Raw genomic sequence first — 15566 nt, forward strand, 5'->3', positions numbered from 1 at the left:
TATGGGCTTGAATGGAAAGCACACACATTTATGAACACCCATGAGGTTCCTGAGATACAGTTTAATGTCTCATTTGGTATTCATTAGACCATGATAGCCAATATTTCTTCAATTTAGAGTGATTCCACCTTGTGTAAAAAAAATAAAAAAAACAAAAAACAGATAATGCTAAGAATCAGTGAACTGCTCTGAACATTTTTTTCTCTTCTCAGAAGGATTTTTTTTCTTGTTGCTATTAGCTTTGTTAGGATGATGCAATTGAATTACAGAAATTACATTCAGTAACTCTTGTTTGCAGCTAAATTATGCAGAGACAAGACTTAGTCAATTGGAAAACTGTCATTGTGAGAAGACTTGTCAAGTGAGTGGACTGCTCTATCGAGATCAAGACTCTTGGGTAGATGGTGACCATTGCAGGAGCTGCACTTGCAAAGTAAGCCTCTTTGTAAATAAATACAGTAAAAACAGTTTTAAGGGGAGAGGTTTGATAATTAGAGTGTAACCTGGTTCTTTAATAAATAATATTAACTCTGAGAATTGTTAGGTTTTTACCTAGCACCCACTAGCCATACGAGCAACTGTGAAGCAATGCTGGAAAAGTGTCATGTCTTATATGAATACTTGGAAATTAAAATCTGCTTTCCCTTGCCAACACACCCTAATTTGATTTAAAAGGCAATGTTTGGAGTTTGAAGGTTGGGATATAGTGGAAAGAAGGGACTCCTTTGATTTTCAAACAACCTAATGGTTCTCCTTATTCATAACGAGAATAACTTTAAAAGGGGAGTTTAATTATTCTCTACATGTTTTTATTGTCTTTTACAAAGTGCATCCATCACCTGTTTCAAATAATTGCAAGGCATTTCCTCCCTGACTCACTATCACTGTCAGGATATCCATTATTTGTATATCCCTTCATCTGTTTCAGTGAATTACAACATCCCCTTCCAAAAATTAGTATGTAAACCCTGTCCAGTTGAAATTACTTGATAAATATCTGAAGAATGCCATTGTTTGTCTAGGAAAATACAAAACAGATTGTTAGAGCCTCAGAAATGATTGACAGCGTCTGCAAATGTGTTATTGATGTTCTTATAAAAATAGACTTTTTGTTTTCTGCATAATCTAGTTAGCACACATGGGCAGGTAGGATGAAACCAGTGATGTATTTCAGAAAAGTAATTGAGGTGGTACAGGTCATTCGGGCTGGAGAAAACACTTCATCTGTGGTCCTGGAGTGGACTGGGAATTCGAATACTGCTTCTGTTTCCCTGATGAGGTTTCTGGGATGAGATTTCAACGATCTCCACAACAGGAGCTATCAAAGGATACTTCTGAGATTATGTTCCATGTCCTTCCTTCCTCAGAGTGGTGCCGTGGAATGCCGAAGGATGTCCTGTCCCCCTCTCAATTGCTCCCCAGACTCCCTCCCAGTGCACATTGCTGGCCAGTGCTGTAAGGTCTGCCGACGTAAGTACTGACTGAGGGTCAGACTGGCTGTCTGTGTTTTGAGATTTATTTATTTATTTTCCCTGTTTTTCTGGACTCAACTGATTGACATTGATGAAATGAAACATTGGCAGTTGATGTAACATTAAATATATGGTAAGAAGAGCCACAATATTTTAATCACTTGCAATGTGGCAGACACTTAACATGGGCAATTTTTTTTTTTTTAAATCCTCACATCACCTGTAATTACTATTCTTCTTTCATTCTATGTGGAAGGAACGTGTGTTCACAGGGATTAAGTCGCTTGTCCAGCAAGTGGGTGAGGCTGATCTGTGAATTTACAACTCCAAAGCTCCATAGGCTTTAGTCCCCTCATTCTAAATGATCAAGTTAAAGGCCAAATTCTGTATTTTGGCTTTCTGAGGTTTTGGCTAGATTCTCCTCTTATTAAGAGGCCTTTGTTGGGAACTTCGGGATGAAATTCAGTTAAAATACTGAAGCTGTCATTTAGAACATGTGGTATGTTCCATATACTGTGCTGGATGCTTTAAATCTACTAGCTTAGTGAATTCTCACAGCAACTCTTTAGGGAGGTATTATTATTATCCCTATTTTACAGGAAGCTGAGGCTTAGGGATATTAGCTTACCAAAATCATGAGGCTGGTGAGTGGCAGAGGTGAGAGAAAACTAGTTCTGTTGACTACAAAGCCCATAGCCTTTTTATCAGTCCATATGGTCCTCTACAGAAAAGGAGAGTTCTGGTCAGAAATGTGTGCTATGGATAATTTTCAAGGTCATTTATTTACCAAAAGAAACACACCAATGTCAGTAGCCTTCAAAGCACAGTGGTCTATCATTCTGCCAGGAACAGCATGTCACCTATTATGACACTGAAAGTGGGAATAGCAGTGAAAGTGGGTTGCAGCAGCCCAAATAATTGTTGAACTTTTCAAAAAGGAACTTTGTAATCTTCCTTTTTTTTTTTTATGGTTGGCACACTGCACCCATTGCTCTGGGGGATGTACCTGGAGTTGCTCTAAAGAGAAAAGCTTTCTTATTTCTGTTCCAAGAACTTTTGAAAGTCATGTCTGGCAATATAGGCAGCTCAAGTGTCTGGATATTGAATTATAGTTTGATCCCATGTTGGAGAGAGTTGTTAGTAGGTACAGATTATTTGTTTTCATTCTTGATATTCTTCAGCAGAAGAAGTTGAAAAACTATTAGGGGCCAAGCACAGTGGCTCACGCTTCTAATCCCAGCACTTTGGGAGGCCGAGGCAGTCGGATCACCTGAGGTCAGGAGTTTGAGACCAGCCTGGCCAACATGGCGAAATCCCGTCTCTACTAAAAATACAAAAATTAGCTGGGTGTGGTGGTGGGCACCTGTAATTCCAGCTATTCTGGAGGCTGAGGCAGGAGAATTGCTTGAACCCGGGAGGCGGAGGTTGCAGTGAGCTGAGATCACGCCACTGCACTCCAGCCTGGGCAACAGAGTGAGTCTGTCTCAAAAAAAAAAAAAAAAAAAAAAAAAAAGGCTATTAGGGATGTATTAAAAAATGTGAGATGTTTTAGTCTATTATTTAGAGTTCCTGCATAGATCTCTGAATGCCATCTCTTGAAAGTTGTTGTTTGGACATGGAAGTAATGAGTCCTCCGGCAGGTTTGTGTCTTAACTTTTTGACATTTTTTTAAAATTATAAAAGCACTGTGCTTTTGGCTTAACATTTTGAAAACACAGAGAATGATAAAGATCAAGATGGAAAATTCACCCATAATACCTCCACTTAGAAACACTCTTGAAATTTTAGTGGATGTGTCCTTTTTTTAAGAAAAATTACATTTTGTGTGCAGTTGAGGTTGTATTGTGTGGGCAGTTTTTATTCTAGTCTGTTAACTTGCCATTGTCACTTAAATATATTATTATGTTTTAAAAACTTCTGCATAAATGTCATTTTCATGAGCTTCATTGTTTCCCATTGTTTGGCTGTTGCATAACTTTTTTTTAACCAGTCCCAAGTCATTGATATCTAGATTGTTTCCCACTTTTCACTATTATAAAGCACGCTTAAATAACATGTTTTGTATAGAAAACACATTTTTGTATATTTTTGTATTTTATATTTCCTGAAAATAGAATTCTTCAGGCTAGAATTACTGAGCCAAAGATGAACATTTTCAAGGCCCTGGATACATATAGTTAAATTGCCCTCTCACTAGACGTGTGTGGGATGGTCATTTTTCTTTGTGCTAATTTGTTTGATAGTTTTAGGTTTTTAAAATTATTTCAGAAAATAACTCAATTTATTAAAATGTTGATACACACACTAACTAAAACATCAGTTTTTTGTTTTTTGTTTTTTCCTTTTCCCTTTGCATGGAATTCATAGCAATTTAGTTAGGTAGCACTAATTTTCTCACAGCTCTGATTGGTAGTTTGATGTGTTCAGAGTTTAATAAAGTGGGAATACAAATAAATTATTAAAACACTATTCTAGACAAACTTAAAAAGAAATGATACAAGGCACCTCTGGTAATTAAAAGGTTGAGAACTTCTGGGCTGGAGGGCTTTCATTTCTCACTAGTTTTTAATAGAAATATGCATTAGGTGATTACTGAGTACTGATGCCTGGAATAATGATGAGGGATCCTTGCCTGCTTTAGAGGAGCTCACTTTCAAGGTAGAGATGTGGTTTACAGTGTCTGGAACTGTAAGGGCACTAACATTAGGCATGTGTTGGAGTACAGAAGAATGGCCTGGGAGGGAGGGGGAGAATACCAGGGGAAGGCCTGGGATGCTTCCCGGAGGACATGGAGCCAAGTTAAATAGTTTGAACCTTCTAGAAGTTGACTTTTGTGGGTTAAGCAGTGGGGTGGAGAAGAAGAGAATGAGGATTGCTAGAGCAGAGTTCTAACACTAATCAGTGGAATTTCTAGATGTTTCCAATGTCTTCACATCAGAAACATGATAGAGAATATTTACTTTGGTTGTCCCTTTTAAATATAAGTATGTGAGGTAATGCATATGTTAGTTAGTTCTTAGCCATACCACAGTGCCTACGTATTTCAAAATATCATGCTGTAGACCGTAAATATGCATACCTTTTGTCAGTTAAAAATAATAATAAAATATAAAAAAAGACAAAGAAAAAATTGTATCTTGTATGAATAACTTATAGTCAAATCTTGTTTTTTAATCCAGTCTGACAGTCTGGATTGTATTGTTTGGATTGGATCATTTAATCCATTCACATTTAATGTTGTGAGGGATATAAGTGAAACTACTGTTTCCTGAATACCGTGTTTTTCCTTGGTTTGGTTCCTTATTTTGATTTTTTTTCATTTTTTTTGTGGAGCTGCCTGAAGTAAATTTCTTATATGTGAATTTAAAGAAAAATTCCCAAGCTTCTCTCTGACTTTAGGTGGGGTAGTATTCTAGGGACACCAGGTAAAGGTAGGGATATGACAAAGGCAAAATGAGCCAATATGTAAAAGCAGATTGTGTTGTCTGCTCACTCACTGAGTGTTCACTGACTTCTCTTGGGCTTGGGAACTGCAGCACTTACAGATGAGGGCATCTGTTTGGAAATAGGGAAGAAATTTATCTAAGCATCCATGGCGGTACCAAAAATAGTGAGGGAGTTTCATTCCTCAAACACTTGTTGGGTGTCTGCACTATTCAAGGCATATTTAATATACCTATTTGCACATTAAAATCCTTTGGTGAACTTCTTAAACTTGGAGGTTTCCAGGGCTCCACTTAGACCTACATAATCACAATCTCCAGGCATCAACATCCTGAAATCTGTATTATTTTGGTAGACAGATTTGAGATCTACCAGAGATAGGAAGGAGGGAGGAAGATGGAGAAAAAACTATTTCTTCTATGCAAAACAGTATGTGTGAAGGAATAAGAGTGGAAGAGGGAAAGGGGAATAGTGTGTTTGATGATAGCACAGGATTTATGTAGGTGAGAGGTTGAAATAGAGCTGCAAACGTGAGTTGCGGATGGATGATGAAGATTGTATCCCAATGAAGCCATTCAGTAATCCCTACCGAGGTCCTTCTGCCAAACACTTTGTCAGTTCTGGGGGCAACAGTGGACACGTATGGATCATTTATTCTGACAGGCACTGTGTTTAACCATTTTATATGTATTAATTCATTTAATTCTTCCAACAACTCTAAGTGGTAGGGTCCATTTTACACATGAGGAGGTGAAACAGAGAGGAGAAGTAACTTGTCCAAGGTCTCCCAGTTTTGGGGGAGCCAAAATAAAGCCCTGGCAGTCTGGCTTCAGAACCCAGTGGGATACTCTTGACCTGTTGGCTCTAACCATTGTTCTCCAGAGAGATCTCTGTTACAATAAAGAGTATTATTTCACATGAACACTATGGAAGACACAGAAGTCACACAGAGAAGGGAGTGATTAACTCCATCTGAAATGTACCTATGTATGTGTGTGTTAGGAAAACGTCATGGGTAACAGCTGAGCGGGGTATTGACAAATGAAAAGGAGTTTTCCAGGTGTACAAAGTAGGTAAGAACATAACTGCCAGAGGGAATTGCATACACAAAATCATGGAAATAAACCAGTGTTGGTTTTGGTACTCCAATCAAGGTTTTAATGCAGAGTTGTGGCATAATCAAAGATGTGCTTTTAGAAAGGCTACTGCATCAAGAGAGCTGGAGGTGGTGGGGGATATGGAACTTGGGCATATTCCAGGTGGAGGTGTTGAGGCTGGCAGGCAGGCACAGCCTGGGAAGATGCAAAGGAAGGGAAGGATGTGGGTGACAGCCAAAGGAGCTGGCACATTAGAGATACTCCACAGGTATTGTTTTGCATGAGACAAATGGATCAGGGACAGAGCGTCTGTAAGGGAGAAATTGCCAGGTTTTGAACAAGAGCCTGTGGGAGACTCACAGTGTGATTAACAGAAATAAGACAGGTGGAGGAAGCAGTATGGGGAGCAATACATTCCATTTGACATGTTTGAGTTAGAGATGCCTGAGGTACAGCTAGTTTGATGTGGGTGTCTTGCTCATAGAGGTGGTATCTGAAGCCAAGGCTGTGAATTAGCTCACTGAGGGAGGAAGGATCTTTGGGTGTTCAGTCTCTCTGATCTGCCACTCTCCTTTAAAGTGTAAAACAGTGTGCTGATTTTGACATTCTAGGCCTCTGAGTACCAAGGGATGGCTGGAGTGTGTGCAGGGTACAAATACCTAAATAAAGATAGGGAAACCTTGTATCCACATCTGACAAGGATGTCAAGCTGTACTTGTCAATTGTTTATTCAATGTGCACCCAAATGGCAAAATTGTCCAATCATTGCACCAGAAAAATCAAGGTCAAAATTGAAGGGCCAGGTGTCTGTCGGTGCAAAAAGATACAGCTGCATAACTCTTTATATCCTCAGTACATTTGTTTCTGACATAATGGAGAAGTGTGTGTTGGTGCTAGGTTTCAATTTTGTGTTTGGGCACTGTGAAATATTCTAGTTTGCACATCACCAGTGTGATATGAAGAGCTTTAGGTATCCATTTACATTTCTAATCACACTGAAAGCTGTTCGAATGGAGTCCCAAATGCCCCAGCCAAACGCACCAGAGCCTGACTCACCTTATGCTTGAATTTCCTCAGACATAAAAAATAAGCCTTTTGGCTATAGATCAAGAGGTTGGATAATAAGGGCTGATGTTAGGCATAGGAATGCAGTGGCAGGGAAGGAGGGCTGTTGTCAGAGAAGTAAGGATGAGAATGAGAAAGCAGGAGAAATTCTTGTGACCTCCAGTGGTGATCCTGAAAGTCATCCTAAGAAAATTTCATAGATACATACATTCTGCACTAGTGCCAAATTGCAGATGGTTGAGGCGTGCAGTAATATGTTGATCTCATTCACCAGCACCAAAGCACCCTGCTATGTGAGGACATAAAGTTCAGTGGACATTTAATTTTTATAAGAGACAGGTGGATTCGAGGGGTGGATGTGTCTCCATGTGTGGTGTGAATGTAAACAATGAGGCATTTTTATCTCCAGATTAGGAGTTTTGGGATGAGCCTGTCAAAGGGGAAGAGAGGATTCGGACAAGTGTCTTAAGGCAGGCGATCAAATGTGTTAATACCATTGTGGGAGTGGCAAGGGGCAAAGGAAGAAAAAATGTCTATTTCTTTGCTTCACAGCTTGGGCCAAGAAGCAGATGGCAGATTTGACAACAGTGCACTTAGCAGAACTGTCACTTTGGAACAAGCTGCCTTGCCAAGTTGGCAGCAGGCACATTTGGGAGTGTGGGAATTTATTAGACAGGAATTCCAGACCTTGGAGGTGTGGTCTCTCCATGCAAGTACACTGGGAAATCTAGCTCTCATTAGGACGAACGAGTCATGGTCAACTGATTTATCTACAAAATTGAGGCATAAAAGATGATCAGGGATAGATTTTTGTTTACTGAAGGGAGGAAAGGACCTATCCAGACAATTATATTAATTCTCCATTTTTTTTGGTCTCTACTTTTAATGTTTGAAGTTGTATTGAATGCCAGAAATAACTCTTATCTGTGGATCAAGAAATTTGACTGTTTTTTTGCCACCTACTAGAGGCTCATTAATTGGAAAATGATTTATTATTACTCTCAATAAATCCTAAGGCATGGAGCTTTGGGCTGGAGATAAAATTATAGACACTTTCCCTACTCACGTGGGGGTTGCAATTAGCAGCAGGGACATGGTGGGGTGTACAATTAAATGGGAAATTAGGATGTCATGTGATATATATTCTGTTGGGGTTAGGTTCAAAGTACAATAGAATAAAAAAGTGAGGACGATTAACCAGTGTTAAAGGGTAAGAACAAGTTCTGAGGGAAGTCAGCCCTAAGCGGAAGCTCATGGGTGTATAGGGTGGGAGGCTGCCAGTGGAAGGTGGATGGGGTGCTCTGCAGGTGTTTCTGAGAAAGAGAACGGTATATGTAAGGCCCGGAAGTGAGAGATAAAGCGTGGCTAGAACATATGTGGAGGTGTGGATGTTTTGGAGGGTGGATGAAATCACGGGAAATGGTGGGCTATGAACCTTGGGAGATAAGAAGCCTCATGAATGGCCTTGTTTGCTGAACTAAGGATTTTGGACTTTATTCTGAGAGCTTTAGGGACCCTGATTTTAAGCAGGGCCTCATGTTTGCACTTAAAAAATATGTGTCTGACTGTTATATGGGGAAGGACGGGTGAAGAATGAGACTAGAACATGGGAGAGCTAGGAAGTTGTGGTGGTACTGAAGAAGAGGGATGACGACAGCCTGAACAAAGACAGTGTCTGGGGGCAGAGGGTGAGGAATGGAGAGGAGGAGGTTGACTTGAGAAACTTAAGAAGGGGACATTGATAGGATTTGGACACTGATTGGACATGGAGTTGTGTAAGAGGGAGAAGTTAGAAGGATGCCAGGCACTGGGGTGTGGGAGCTGGGATGGATACCCATGCCATTGCCATTCACTGAGAGGAGAATACAGGAGTGGAACATATTTGGGTGGGGAGTGAGGTTGCTGCAGGTCAGGTTCTGAGGGGAAACAGACTTTGACATAGAGATTTACATGTACTTTATTAGGAAGTGCTCTCAGGATCAATTCTGGGATAGGAATGAGGTGGTGAAGGAAGAAGAATTGGGCAGAAGGAGAAGTTAAGCTGCAGTGGTTACAGCAAATGCCGAACTCATTCCTACAGGGAGCTTTGGAGCTGGAATGGCCCTTCAGAGTTGTCCTTAGTTGGAGAAAGGGGGCCAGGACTGTGTACCATGTTCACCCACCAAGAGAACTTCACCTTGGGCAAGGTGGCTCTCTACAGCCCTATACAAGTCTTAGATCTCCATTCAGGGGAGAGCTGTTAGTTGCCAACTGTCACCGCAGTTGTAAGAATGTGTCCTTTGCTCATGGAAGTAGATCTCCATGTACCACAGCATCCACTACAGGGTATGATGTTAAGTAAAGCATGTCCCTGGACTTTCTTCTTCCTGTGGCTAAAATGGACTAGATGACTACTATTTTTTTTTGTTTTATTGGAAGGGAGGAATGAAAGCCCCATTTCTCACCTGGTCATCCTCTTTGCCTTTCAGATCTTGCCCCTCAACATCGAAGGGGGTCTATGTTCTTTATCTGCAAACATAGCACTTGCCTCACTTAGTAATTATACATTCACTGATGTTATTATGTAATTACTGTCTATTTCCCTGATTGTAAGCTCCATGAGAATAAAGCTTTGGTTCTTGCAACATTATATTACCAGTTAGCATGTTGCCTGCCCTTTAGTAACACTAGAATATTATTTGAATGAAGAATAACTGAGCATCCCGTGAGAATCAGAGGATTTTATAACTAGTAAACCACCAGATTTAATCAGCCCATTTTTAGCAGATACAGATATAGAGGCTCTGAAAGGTGAGGTGGTTCTATAAGACCAACACCGAATTAGTGGGTGAGATCTCTTAGAGTGCATATCATTGCTTCTGTTCCTCCTAGAGCTGGGGCTAGAAGGGTCCTCATCAGGGCAGGAGAGGGAGTGACCAGATACTTACTTCTTTTTTCCTGTTGAAGTGGATGGAGAATTTGGTGGTGTTATATTAGGATCATATCAAATTGACATATGCTGTACTTGCTTAAAAGTGAGTCAGCCAGTTAAGTCAAGAAATGAGTTTCAGTGCAATCTAAATTGAGTGGTAGGAGCTCCATTTATGTTTCTCTTTGAAATTTTCTACAAGTTCACCCCCCTTCCCTTCCTGGCAGCCTTTTAAACTCACCTTTCCAAAGGCATTCTCTCTAGTGCATTGATCTAGCACTTTACAGGCTTTCCTTGTATTTCTCACTTGTCTCACATGTGTATTTCTCATGCCGACTCCCATGATCACAAGGAAGAAGAAATGGTGTCCTTCTCCATTGTGGCTGAGGTTCTGAGGGATGGAATATATGTGAGTCCCCTTTCACACAGTTCATTTTAGCTGGAGTGTCTGAATCAAAGCTACTGCTAATTGTACTCCACAGCGATTGCCACCAGTTCTTTCTTGTTTTAGCTTCTTACTACATCAATTCATTCTCTAGTTCCTTTGGCAACTGTAACATTGAAATAATTGTATATCCTGGCTGTAAAGGCCAGGCAAACACAATCATGATGAGGTCTGCCTGGGAGATTTAAGGGTTATCCTCCACACAATTCCTTTCACTTTAGACAAAGAGATTTGTATTGCTCAGAAGCAGAGAATCTAGGTTTCTGTGGAATCTATTGGAGTTAGAAGGTACCTCTGAGGTCATTTTGTGGCACAGCAGGACTGTCTGACCCATTTTTATGTTTTATTACAGCAAAATGTATCTATGGAGGAAAAGTTCTTGCAGAAGGCCAGCGGATTTTAACCAAGAGCTGTCGGGAATGCCGAGTAAGTGTTAATTTTATGGTCCCTATCACTTCTGGAAAATGAATAGATAGATGTGTGGGCTTTAGATGAGGTTCTTGAGTGGGGCATATTGGCCTGGATAGGGCCCCGAGGGGTGGAACTCTCTGCGGTGGGTTGGATTACATGATGGCGAGGATCCAGCCAGGCCATTTATGTGGTTCGCTTGTGGTCAGCTGTGGATCAGGTGGCCTTGGAAGAAGCTATTAAGGCAAGGATGTGAGAGGAGAAAGAACTAACAGCTATTATTAGTTAGGGAGGCTGGTGGGTGGCCCTGCGAAAGGGTTTTGAGTTGGTATTAGGGGAATCAGTCTGTAATGCTAGTTATGATAATACTAACTCTACTCCCACAGGGCTGATATACTGTTAAAAATGCCTCTTCCTCCTGCCTGTCCCTCCCATGCATTACTTGAAATAAGATGTATAAGATCATAGATCTCATTCAATAATCATTGGACAAATATGCATTAAGCAAATGCTATATGACAGCATTATAGTAGGTTCTGGATATACAACAGTGAACAAAACAAAGTCACTGTCTTTATAGAACTTGCAGTCTAGTGAGGGAGATAGACAGTAAGAATTGAACATATAATATAATGCCAAATTCTATAAAAGTATGAAGTAGGCTGAAGGAATAGAGAGGTCTGAGTTGGGGATGGGTGGACTGAGAAGATCTCTCTGAGATGTAATTTTGGAACAAAATTACATTTTGGGTAAGGTGTGGGAGCCAGCCATGCAGGTGTTTGGGTGAGTGATTACTTAACCAATAATTGCTTCCTAGGTAGATGAGGGAGAAGGCACGTTCCAAACAGAAGGAATTGCACTTATAAATGCCTAAAGCAATAAAGGGAGCAGGTTTTACTTAGGGACCTGCAAATAATTTGACTTGGGTGAAGTTCTAGAGCTCATGTGGGAGAGTGATGAGAGATGAACCCGGACAGTTAGACAGAACAGGTGACAATGAACCTAGTTTGGACTTGATCTTAATGGAGATGAGAGTTCATTGAAGCTCTCTCCTCTCTCTCTGTCTCTCTCTCTCTCTCTGTGTGTGTGTGTGTGTGTGCATGCATGTGTGTGTGTCACGAGCAGCTGTGCATTTCCAAAGGTCACTGTGTGCAATGGGAGGAGTGATTGGAGGAGCACCAGATTAATTTGAATAATTGTAAGAAATGACCTAAGGTTATGATTGAAGGCAGTGATAGTGAAGATGTACAGGAAAAGAGATTCGAGAGCTATTTAAAAAATGGAATTGAAAGGACTCGAGTGATTGGGTTTGGGGAAGGCTAATATGATGGAGAGGAGAAACCCAGATGATGTCCAGGTTCCTGGTAGAGTTGCAGGGAATACCAGTTTCTGTTTTCCCAAGTAGCTAAATCCTCCCCTGGCTAACGTAGGTAAAAATGACAATGTTATTGAAATGATATTGGGGGACTCACAGAATCCTCAGAAGGCCAGACCAGGCTTGATACTAGATAGAGACCAAAGAGTCCCAGAAGTTAGGAAGCAGAAACAATAGCAATGGCCTAGTAGCGGGGATCCCGGCAAGCACATTGCTGCTGTGATGAGTGACTTTCAATCATTTCTACTGTCCCGGAGTCACTTATACAAGATTTAAAGTTTGGAGAAAGGACATATGATTAGCAAAGTTTGGATCATATGTCCAAGTTCTGATTGTTCAGGATGGGGAAGAATTCGACCCCTTTATCCTCTGTGTAAGGAGCCAGTTACCTGGAATTATCACCCCATTAAGACAGCATGCAATGGAGAAAACATTCCCCAAGAGAACACTGTGGTACTCATGGGAAGGGAGACTGGATCAGAAGAAGCCAAAATGTGATAAGTGCTCTCTTCATTAGGTGATGACGAGATACTGGTGCAGGAAGAGGAACATTCAGGAGGAGGAACATGTTTTGTGGGTGAGGAGGGAGTGAAGAGCAAATGGGGCCAGGTTTAGGCATGTTGAGTTTGATTGTACTTTGGCTATCTATACAAACTCTCTAAAACTTAGCATTTTAGGATTATTTCTGTATTTTATGATTATTTCTCATGGTTGCATGGGTTGAATGGGCTCAGCTTAATGATTCTCGCTTGGGTTCTCACATGCAATTGCAATCTGGTGGCTGCTGGAGCTAGAATCCTATGAAGGCTTGACATGGCTGGCTATCAAAGATGGCTTCTTTACTTTTCTGTCTAGCACCTCAACGAAGATGAATAGAAAGAGACTTCTCTCTGTGTCTCTGTCTGGTGTGCTAGCTCTCTCTCTCCCTCCCTTCCTCCCTCCCTCCGTCCCTCTCTCTCTCTCTGTATGTGTGTGAGTGTGCCTTGTTCTCTGCAACCCCTAGACATGGCTACCTTGGGCTTCTTTTTTTTTTTTTTTCTTTAGACCGGGTCTCTCTCTGTCTCCCAGGCTGGAGTGCAGTAGCACAATCTCGGCTCACTGCAACCTCTGCCTCCCAGGTTCAAGCAATTCTTCTGCCTTAGCCTCCTGAGTAGCTGGAATTAACAGCTGCGCCACCACACCCAGCTAATTTTTATATTTTTAGTAGAGACGGGTTGTTGGCCAGGCTGGTCTTGAACTCCTAATCTCATGATCCACCTGCCTCGGCCTCCCAAAGTGGTGGGATTACAGGTGTGAGCCACTGCACCTGGCCCCTTGGGCTTCTTTATACCATGGTGGTCTCAGGGATTTCTCACATGCTGGCCAGCTTCTCCCAGAATAAGCTTTCCAAAGACCAAGGTGAAAGCGCCAGTATTTCTTATAACCTGGTCTCCGAAACTGGAACATCATTTCTTCTACATTCTAAAGGCTGTACAGGCCCAGGCCAGATTTATTGTAGAGGCAGACAATACAAGGGCATGAATACCAGGAGGCATGATTCATTAGGTAGACAGGCATCTTTGGACACCAGCTGTCATAATAAGACTTTGTGATATAATTTTCTACTTAAAAATACCCACCTCCAGCCAGGCATGGTGGCTTATGCCTGTAATCCCAGCACTTTTGAGAGGCTGAGGTGGGCAGATCACCTGAGGTCAGGAGTTCAAGACCAGTCTGGGCAACATGGTGAAACTCTGTCTCTCCCAAAAATACAAAAATTAGCTGGGCATGGTGGTGCATGCCTGTAATCCCAGCTACTCGGGAGGCAGAGGCAGGAGAATTGCTTGAACCCGGGAGGCGGAGGTTGCAGTGAGCTGAGATTGTGCCACTGCACTACAGCCTGGGCGACAGAGTGAGACACCATCTCAAAAAAAAAGTAAAACAAAACAAAACAAAACCCACCTCCAACATATCATAATGGGAAGTTACTAAACTAATAGGTTAGTGGATTTCCATGGCTGGAAAACATTAGGAATCAGAGAATTCCTTTAATTGGGTGAAAATCTACCCCCCTGTAACTTCTGTCCAGTGGCTTTACTTCTTCCCTCTGGAGGATAAGAGGGTGAGTCTAATTACTCTTACAATATAGCATTGTGGTTGAAAGGTCAAAATCTGCAGTCAGGTGGATCTGGGTTTAAATCCTGAAATTTTACCTAGTTGTTAGTGAAGTTCAGAGTTCCTTGTGTTCTTTTCCCCCATTGGGTTCTAGTAAGAGCTGGGTTGGAGAACATAACTTTAGATTATTCCTTCCTTCTACATGATATTTTTTCTCTCCTCACCATTCCCACTGCAACATAACGGAAGACAATTACAGGCATAATCACCAGCCCTGGAGGAATGTGGAACATTTTGCCTAGTGCCTTGTGCTGAACTGTCAAACCTATTCCTTTTCTGCCTAACATTAGCTGGGACACACTAGTCAGAATAGCAACACTTATTACCTATCTGATCCTGATTTCTAGAAAATAGAACGCGAGGCCTAGGTATTTGTGTTGATGCTTTATTTATTTATTCTTTGGTGGTCATGGGCGTGGATAGAGGAAGGGGAAGGGTATAGTCTTAGGAATGCAAGAGTGAGGCACAGACAGAAGGAAGTATGGAAGGAAAGGCAGGAGAGCAAGTACAAGATGGTGCATCACAGAAAAGTCAGAACCCCACAACAAAGCACAGCTGGCTTTGTGAGGCATCTCCTGAGAAGGTGACAGAAATCACTGTGTCTCAGAAAAGACCATCCTCACAAGTGCTCTTACTTACATTGTTTCATTTTCTTTTCATCACACCTCTGGGAAAAAAGACAGGAATGTGTTTTAAAGATTGAAAAGAATGAGGCATTTAGAGACTTTGCAGAAGCACTCAAGGAGATACTAATACAAGAAGAGCTTGAATTTTGTTCTTTATGGAGAGCTGGGAGGGAAAGACATTCCCTATATTCTGTCTCTCATTGGCCAGACTGTACCCTAAAGGTTAGCTTCCTTGAACCTCCCTATTTTGATTCCCATTCTTGCCCTCTTGGCTGCTGCTGGGAATGCCAGAGATTCCATGAGTCCAGGTGGTCTGGTGGGCATGCAGGTGTGGTGGTCTCTCTGCATCAGTGGGTACTGGGTGTAGGGGCTCTCCACTCTGTGGCAGGGGCAAGGATGGTGTGACAACAAGGGCTTTAATGATCTCTTGACTGACAAGGAGGCTCCCAGGGTTGGGAGTAGGGGAGTAGGGGAGTAGGGGAGCAGGTGGGGTGGTCAATAACCTATAGCTGGCACATTATCACACAAGGATGTTGTGTAGATTAAATGAGATAAAACACATGGAGAACTTA

At 41.6% G+C, this 15566-nt stretch overlaps 1 protein-coding gene across 2 annotated transcripts in view; it reads left to right on the forward strand.

The window, feature by feature from the left end:
- NELL1 (neural EGFL like 1) overlaps positions 1–15566 on the forward strand; it is a 910206-nt gene that overhangs the window by 256604 nt on the left and 638036 nt on the right. For both annotated transcript variants that reach the window (XM_016920567.4, XM_016920568.4), the window contains exons 8-10: positions 299–433; positions 1368–1470; positions 10784–10857. In XM_016920567.4, coding sequence (XP_016776056.3) covers positions 299–433; positions 1368–1470; positions 10784–10857 — 312 coding nt within the window. The remainder of the gene's footprint in view (positions 1–298; positions 434–1367; positions 1471–10783; positions 10858–15566) is intronic.

Source organism: Pan troglodytes, chromosome 9 (assembly GCF_028858775.2).
Source record: "Pan troglodytes isolate AG18354 chromosome 9, NHGRI_mPanTro3-v2.0_pri, whole genome shotgun sequence".
Lineage (NCBI taxonomy): Eukaryota > Metazoa > Chordata > Mammalia > Primates > Hominidae > Pan > Pan troglodytes.